The 9268-nt window shown below is 39.4% G+C and overlaps 1 protein-coding gene across 1 annotated transcript; it reads left to right on the top strand.

The window, feature by feature from the left end:
• The first annotated feature begins 524 nt into the window (after positions 1 to 524).
• LOC122808118 (trace amine-associated receptor 5-like) lies at positions 525 to 1553 on the top strand. Its single transcript, XM_044079087.1, has one exon. The coding sequence runs from the start codon at positions 525 to 527 to the stop codon at positions 1551 to 1553; it is 1029 nt and encodes a 342-aa protein (XP_043935022.1).
• Positions 1554 to 9268: the final 7715 nt, after the last annotated feature.

Below are 9268 nucleotides of genomic sequence, written 5' to 3'. Positions count from 1 at the left end.
GATCGATTTAGAGCACTTTTATCTTATTTATAATATTTGCATGTGATATATTAAATGCCTTGGCAGGGCAACAGTAACTGTGTGAAGAGCTTGGCCAGAGTCTGCAGCTTGAGTAAACATCTCAAAGAAGTCCACAGGATTAATCTGACAGAATCATAAGGCATGTTCTCCATGCTTTTGTAGGATTACCTGATAAATTCTGAAATTGCCTTGTCACAGTCTTAAATGATACTCAGCCTGTATATATGAATATACTTAAAACTGTGCTATGAAGGTGAAATTATTTCAGTAGATATGCTCTATACATTGTTGTGATATTATGAAAAAGCACAGTTGCATGTCAACTTATGCAAATATACATCATAGTAATACAGCCAGACAAAATAGCTCACTATAAATATATTTTTAATTGCAGTGATAGTCCATGAAAGCATTGAAGATAAAACTTTATTAGATATCCGCTGACTGAAGTACGGACTGCCAAGCTGCAAAAGTTATCAACTGAAACTGATATCCATTGAAAAATGAACTCGGTATTTCTACAAAATGATGAAGAACTACCCTTCTGCTATAAGTCATTGAATGCATCTTGCATTAAGGTTATGCGATCTGCCAGTGCCAAGGTGCCTGCATATTTTGCATGCGTGTTGGGGATGTTGATCACCATATTTGGAAACCTAATGGTCGTGGTCTCAGTGGCTCATTTCAAAGCGCTACATTCCCCAACAAACTTTTTAGTTCTCAGCCTTGCTGTAGCTGACTTTCTTCTTGGAGTGCTAGTTTTACCCTTTAGTACTGTAAGATTAGTTGAAACATGTTGGTATTTTGGGGATGACTTCTGCCGGCTTCACACATGTTTAGACACAATATTTTGCTTGGTCTCAATTTTTCATTTGTGCTTTGTTTCTTTTGATCACTACTGTGCCATTTGTCACCCTTTGTTATACCCAACAAAAGTAACCATTCCAGTAGTATGTGCATATATAGTTGTTGGTTGGGTAGTTTCAGTAATCTATACATCTGCATGGCTTTATTCTGATGTCCTTATGATAACAATGGGCCATCTCATGACAGAAGACTATTGCATAGGCAGCTGTCAACTTGTATTCAATAAAATATGGGGATGGATTAATTTTCCTGTATTCTTTGTACCTTGCTTTATTATGATTGGCTTATATATTAAAATATACCTTGTCTCACGGAAACAAAGGAGGATAATAGAGAATGTCTGTGAGTCATACCAGTCTCGCACTGATACCAAAGTATCAAAAAGAGAAAGGAAAGCAGCAAAAACTCTAGGAATAGCAGTTGGGATCTATCTGTTTTGCTGGTTGCCATTTATGATAGACACTTTGATAGATCCTTTTCTAAATTTCAGTACCCCACCACTTTTGTTTGATATTCTCATTTGGTTTGCATATTTTAATTCTGCTTGTAACCCTATCATTTATGGATTTTTCTATCCCTGGTTTAGGAAGTCATTAAAACTTACAGTTACTTTCAAAATATTTTACTCAGGGTCATCACTAATAAATCTGTATCAAGAAAAATGAGAAACTGCAATTAATATCTTATTAAGATATTTGATGAACATCTGTTTTGTATTCCATTTTAATTTCCAGAAATAAAATAGTAGTATGTATGATCTTTGTATTTTATGAGCCAGAATATTAGCAAATCACATACATTTAACACAAACGTAATAAAGTAAGCTAAAACACTGTATATCATTTAAAAAGAAATGGCAAATTAGTGGTGCAGTGGTAAACATTCTTGCCAGACAGTGCTTAGTTTTCTTCTTCTATTCTCATCTGGAGTACCTTCTATTGCAAAGTCTGCACATCATCCCTAACCTCCATGAACTGTTGCCAGATTCTTTTGTTTCCACAAAAATATTTTGGTTAAAGATGATTTGCTGATCAACCAAATAGCCTCTATATGTGTGCCTGTTTGTTTGTGTCTGTTTTTCTTTGATGCACTTGTGTCTTTATCTTATCCAAGACTACATTTTTCTGCATTATAGACACCAGCCTATCCTGTGATATTCTTTAGATCACATACCCTTCGGAACCAGTAAATTGATGAATTGCATAAAAAGAACATGAATGAATAAAAAAGGTCAGACCATTTTTCAGTTTGGCTGTTCTTAAAGAGATGTTGGATTTACTTAAAAATCAAAAATTTAATACAGCCCTCCCAAAACTACACACCATGTTAAAAACAAAGGAAGAAAGAGTCCATGTAGTAATTTGGGATTTCAAGAACTGTTCAAAAACGATTACCAATTCAAAGATGGATGGATGGATGGAACACATGCATCTCCTCTCTTACATTTAATTCTTTAGGTATTGCAAAATTGAGCATACATCATTTTTGTTACTAATTACAGAGCCCAGTGACAGAAGCACTGAAGATTTAATTAACTGCATCCTGAATATTTACAAAAAACATTTAAATATTATTTCATAAATTTAGGGCCAGATTCCAAAAGAGTTGCTCTCGCTGTGACAATTCCCTGATTTTGAACTTACCCTCAGTGTGAGTTACCTCATTGTAAGGCCTGTCTATTAACAGGTTTAGACCAGAAGCCAAATTCCAAAATACTCGCTGTCAACCTGCTCTCAGTGTGAGCAGTCACACCGAGAGCATTTTTTTGGAATCAGGCCCTATGATTCCAACACATCTGTTTGACTATGACACATAATTTATCAGTCCTGATGACTTCAGTTGGAGATAACCAAAAACTGATCATGTACTAAAAATAAATAATGATTTCTGTTTAGAACACAGTGCAAGTTCTTTCCTGCACAGTACCATTTTATAAGAACAAATCTGTATATATGGCTCTGGAACCATAATTTGTTTTACATTGTTTCATTAACTGTTTTTTTTTCATTAAAAAAAACAGTACTGTTCTGTTTTATTTTTTATTACCTTATCTTACTTATGTTTCAAAATGTTTAGAATAGAAAAGTTGTTTCTCAGCTTTAGCAGTTATCATTCTCTGGATTTATTCAGTACTGCTCAGCCTGTTATCACAACAAATCTGAAGAAGGCCTAAAATAATGGGTGGGCAAAGGTCCAAAAATAGTGACAGAGATTAAACATTGATGTTATAAACTTAGAAAGTTGATTGAATAATGCAATTTGTATTACCATGTATTTTCCAAAGGATATGAAGTTTGAAACTCAAATAAATGTCACAATTTAGGGATCTATATCAGCATTTTGAAAATTTAATAGTTAGAATCACTAAATATCGAAATGAAATGATCGAACTATTAAATTTTCAAATGCCGATTAAAAAAAAAAAAAACCTAAAGGGTGTAGGCAGTGGGCCTAGCCCCCTTGCGTGCCTCCCCCACCCCCTGCTACTTAAATATGCCAACTCCGAGACCACACTACATTGAATTAATGGAAATCTCCCCTTACAGAGACTTCCATTTACCCGTTCAATGTTCTGCACTTTCGGCATTCTCGCATCAACAATATCGTATTTGATATTGTCAGCATTCGAGATGCTGATAGGAACCCTATATAGTGACTTTGGCCCTCTATTATTTGTTAGAGAACCCCAAATTTTATAAGGAACAGACTGAAAATAAATACCAGCAATATGGACATTCTATCATAATCTTGGACAATTTAAAGTTTTGTGGGGGGATTTAATAAAGCCTACATGTTTTTTTTCCATGTAGGCAAGCTGCTAACATGGCTGAAAACATTTTTAGAATCAATAAATACTGCTGAGTGGCATGCATGAGTGTGCCAACATTGAAACTTCTGTGGCATACGAATCACCTCATAAGCAGATGAATCTTATGCAAATGAGGCAGGGAGAGTGATCCAGCAAGTAGATAGGCAGCTCTGCATACCCTGTGTCAGTGTACATAGTGTACATGGAAAAGTTTTGTGTACAGGAATATAGACAGACAAAAGGAACTGTAAAATTGTAGATACAATGACAGAAATGGCATACCATGTACAGATATAATCAAAACTATCCTCTGTGTGTCTGGCAAACTAAGAGAATAAGTTAAATTAAATTTTGCTTTTTTAATAATCTGTGCATGTTTGTGTGATGCAGTGCAGTGTGCAAACATGCTTTATAAAAAAAAAAAAATTGGAAAAAAAAATTAATATTATGTGACAGAAATGTATTATAGGACCCTGCATGGAGTACCTGCAAAGGTGCATTGGTGCTGTTGCTAACATGGTAGGGCTTTGAAGCATGTAGTTTTGTGAGCATGGATCCCTATGCAAATGAAGTGGAATTACTGAACAGCACAAAGGGGTAACTGTGTTGGCATATTCCCTTTGTGTAGGCAAAGAACCATGTTATTGTTTACAGAGAGGTAGCTGACATCAGGGGACAGTGTGTTCAATGTCTTCTAAGTTTATTTCAGCCTTTTTGCATGGGAAACCACGGTGCTGAGTGTATCCATGAAGAGGGGTGTGTGCACTCACTTCTAAGCTTTGTTTAAGTAAGGGGAGTGAGTTTCAGTGTGTTTGTGCTGCGCATCACCATGCTGAGACTGGAAGTCTGCGAGGGTGTGTTCACTGACTGCTAAGCTTTGTTTACCTATGGGGCGCATGTTTGCATGGTGCTCTGCAGTGTTGAGTGTATCTAAAAGCCAGTGACATGTTAATTAGTTTTGATTTCTGTTTAACTAAAACTGGGGCCCTTAAATTATGTTAATGATATACTAGGCAGGTGGAATGTATCATAGGTAGCCAATCACGCAGGCAGCACCTACAGTAGACAGTAGATCACTATAAAGTATGCATACACCCTGCAATCTGATATTTCCCCCATACTCTGTACCATTTGAGTACAGACTTGGGATTTAAACAAATGGAATACTGCAGAATGCTGCTGCTGCTACTGACAATAGGCCTAGACTGAGAAGGAGAGGAGTGTTCAGGCCCAGGGTAACCTTCCAGGTGCTACATGAGCTGGAGATTGTAGAGCACTACAGGGTGGATGGGGACATTCAACAAGAACTTACTGAGCTCTGCCACCCTCAACGCAGACCCAGAGCCAAAAGAGGGGAACCCATCCTAGTGAAAACAAAGGTATGTGTAGCCCTTAGGATACTAGCTACAGGTACTTTCCAAAGACCAACTGGGGACATGATGGGGGTCTCACAGGCATCTGCTTCCAGGGTATTCCACTGGTTCCTGGATACTTTGCTACTACATGCCAGGGAGCACATTTCTTTTCCTCTCATCCCTGAGGTGAGGGCCAGCAATATGTAGCACTCCATACTGAGGTACTGGGTGCCATATATTGCACTCATGTACACATCAAGTCATGGGGGTTGGCATAATGGTTAAGATGTTTACCTTACAGACACAAGGTGCAGGGTTTGATTCTCACATGGGGTAATTGGCTAGGCTTAAAAATTGCCCACAAGGGCAGTTAGCCTAGTACTAAACTATGAACCTATGAACTACCCCATGAGGAGTGTAAAATCTCCATCAACCTCAAGGGGTACCACTCCATCAACTGCCAGGTCATGTGCAATGTCCAGGGCATTATTATGAATGCATTTGGTGGCAGCACTGGCAGTTATCACAACTCTCATATCTGGCACACATCACAGCTGTACCAGATGTTTGCTAGGGGGTACATCCCACATGACCATTTACTGGGGGATAATGGCTACACACTGGAACCATGGATGATAACACCCATCAGAAATGCACACACAGTCACTGAAGAATGCCATAATGGGGCACACACACAAACTAGAAACATCATAAAGCATGTGTTTGGGCTTCTGAAGTCATGGTTTCTGTGCCTTGATATATCTGGAGGAGCCCTGCAGTACTCTCCAGCCACATGTGCCTATGTGTTCACAGTATTTTCCATGCTACACAATATGATCCTGTGGAAACAGCTGCAGGAGGATTAAAAAGAGAATATACACAGTGCCCCACCAGTGCCCAGGTCACCACAGTCACCGGAGGACTCAGAGAAGGAACCCTCTGATGACGTCCCTGTAGGCAGATGTAGGCGGGCCCAGTATGCCCTGGCTTTGACTAAGAGACAACACACAGCACATTCACTGACAACCTAGGGCTCTAGGGACTGACACTTTACTCCTACTCACATACATATAGTAAAATTGTTGATGCCAGACAACCCACACAACCTGTACCTATCCATGTATTGGGTGTGTACTGCTTGCATCACACAGAGTCAGCCCTGAACTACAGTCCTGTCAACTGCTGCATTTGCAAGGTAAGTCTCTAACCTACACACAACTTGTAAGGATTACTATAATATTGTAGCATATGTATGGATCTGCTAAATTTGTGCAAGGAAATATAGTGGTCTATGTGGACAGAAGTAACATCTACATAGGACTACAGGTACCGAGTTCAATAGTATGTGTTCCCTAATAATCACTAGGCTTCATGGTTGGAATAGAAACTACATCAGGCAAGGGAGATGTTAAACAGTGGGGTCTCATGATATTTGGACTACTGCCTAACCCAGCAGATCATGTGCTATTGTTCCCCCACCCCCAACATAGCAGTGTTCCCATATAACTGCTTTAACAGTAAGTCATCAATGGTATATCAGCAGACCAGGCAATCTCAGGGCTGTAACATAAAACTCAATCACACATTGTATGTCACATGTAGTGCAGGAATAACAATGAACATATTTCTGCTGTTGATTGTGTGGTGAATGACCCCACTGTGTCTGGCAGCCTATGTGGCTCAGTGGACTAGGGAAGTTAGCATGCGAGATGGTGTTCATGCTTCTAATCTGAAAGTAGGCACATCTTTTGCATGTGAGGTATTATTACGTTGGTGTTTTCACAGACTGTCAGTCTGTGTGTGGTGTAACATTGTGAACCTCAGTCACATATTCAGTACAGCAGACAGCTGGGGAATGCTGTAGACATTTTGAGTGATGTGCAGCACTGCAGAAACAGGGACAGATGTCAATGTCTGTAACATACCTCTCAATCTCTTAGTGCAAGAAATCTGTTCAAAGCCCAATAAAATGCAGGGACAAAGGCCCACAAATAGGGGCATATGCTAAATACTGCTATCATAAATGTAAACATTTGTTAAAATAACAGGGTTTGTTTCAAAAGACATTTTTCTGAAGGATTTGAATTCAGACACTGAAATGTATGTTACTATTTAGTGTCTTCAGTCCTAAGTTCATCCAAATGATTTGCCAGAAAACCACAAATTTTATGAGGAACAGACCAAAGCTATGAGCAAAACTATGAGCAAAACTCTGGACATTGTACAAAACTCTGGACACTTATTTATTTATTTATTTGTTTATTACAGTTTGATGACCGGGGAAGTCCACTGTGCCAAAAAGAGCTAGTTTTCAGTGAATGCCCAGGGAGAAAAGCCCCACGAACAGTAACAATAGCAACAATAACAAGAACAATAAGAAAACAATAACACTGAGTACAGCAAAACAGAGCACATTACACATGCTGGCAGTGCAATTAACAAGTATGTAGAAATAAGTATTATTATGCATTGAAGCTGTAGAGACAGTGGACATTATTGTAGAGTCATTAGTGGAGTACATATTCTAGCAAGCACAATGTTTATTAGATAAGTATATAACTGTCAAGTTCAGAAGAAAGTGAGCTCAGAAGAACTGACCAACATAAATAGGCAGATTTGAGGAGTACTATATGGAGTTGAGAGTGACTCACTTGAGAGGTATAGTCTGTAACACACAAAATCCCTGACTGGAGTATAGGTAGGTGTGGCCTGGAGTCACTTTATAAGTACTGACAGTCACACTGGGTATGCCCAAACACTTGTTGCCCCATCATCAGACTGACTTATTATGTATTGATATGTCTATACATACAGACATATACGTATACATATCCATCTGTCACTATTTCTCTCTAACATACATAGTATATCTATCGCTATGTAGTGTCAAATATGTATATATATATATATATATATATATATATATATATATAGCCAATTGTGTGTAGAACACATATATGTGTACTGATCAGCTCCATGATAATCACCCCTACAGCCATACGGATATGGATACTCAGACAAAGAGGTGCATAGTTATGTCAGTCAGTGGATGCACAACATCTGTGCAAGGGTATAACAGTTGACGTTGTCCACACAACTGGTGTGCAGCCAGTAGTGTCGGTATGATTGCAAGGTTGTCCCAACAGTGATAGTAATCCTTGTCAGATCACATGTGGGATGCAGGCTGAAATGTTAGCAAGTGCAATGGGTGCTGTGTATCATCCAGTGAGAGGCCAGTTATGAACTGTTTGGTAAATATGGAAGTTATGGGACAGGTTGTAAGAATGTCATGTGTAAAATGTGGTGGGGACAAGGGAGTGCAGTTGATGCAGGCAGTGTGGGTGTACAGTTTAGGTATGAGTCCAGACCCATCATATGTGGCATCATGACGTATGAGGTTACCAACAATCTGGACCTATCCTTTGAGGTCACACATGTAACTACATTGTGCATTCTAGTTCTGCTTTGTGTGGGTGGCTACTTTTGTCACTTACCATATCTACTCAACATCACAACAACACTATGTGCTTCTTTTAGCTAAGGAGGTAGTGCCTCCATGTATGGGGGGGGGGGCATCCTCATCCCAAATGTCACACAGCACTGTCCACCTATTATTGTACAGCATGCAAATGGTAGTTGTCCACCAGTCAGGTTTTCTGAGCCATGATGAGCCTATGTCCCTCCTGTCACATAGAGTTCATGCCTTTGTAATGCTGCTGACATAATACATAGGTATAGAGCTCTGTATAATTGCCTGCCCCTTCTAAAGGGGGAGCTGCAGGTATGCTATGTAAATCATCCCATGGGAGGTAATAAATATATGTCTGTATTGTCTGCAAGGGTGGGTAAGGACTGGTAGTTCTAAGGAGACTGATCTGTGGTCAAATTCCACCAGGGAGGATCTCTCATGAAGGGGGGCTGTACTGGTCACCCATATTGGTAAACACATTATGCACTACGTGGATATGTCATGGCACTGCTGCAGGGCATTGCAGGTAAGGACATGGACCATCATTTGGGCAAGTGAGCTGAAGCATAAGTAAGCAACACAGAGTGTACATATTACACTTACCTAATGTGTTTGTGCTTTGTACAGATACCTTGCGTGACTTCTTCCCGCAACATGCTGGAAGTAACTGCAACACTTACTTGCATGGAGGACAACTAACATGTAGTGCCAAGTGGTGTCCCCAGATCTCTGAGTCATGTCATCTGA

Source organism: Protopterus annectens, chromosome 8.part0, assembly GCF_019279795.1.
Source record: "Protopterus annectens isolate FY-2018-M chromosome 8.part0, PAN1.0, whole genome shotgun sequence".
In the NCBI taxonomy this organism is placed as follows: domain Eukaryota; kingdom Metazoa; phylum Chordata; order Ceratodontiformes; family Protopteridae; genus Protopterus; species Protopterus annectens.
This window is presented reverse-complemented; position numbering and strand designations above follow the sequence as displayed.

Coding starts and splice junctions, on each gene's coding strand:
- LOC122808118 (XM_044079087.1), top strand. CDS start 525: ATGAACTCGGTATTTCTACAAAATGATGAAGAACTACCCTTCTGCTAT.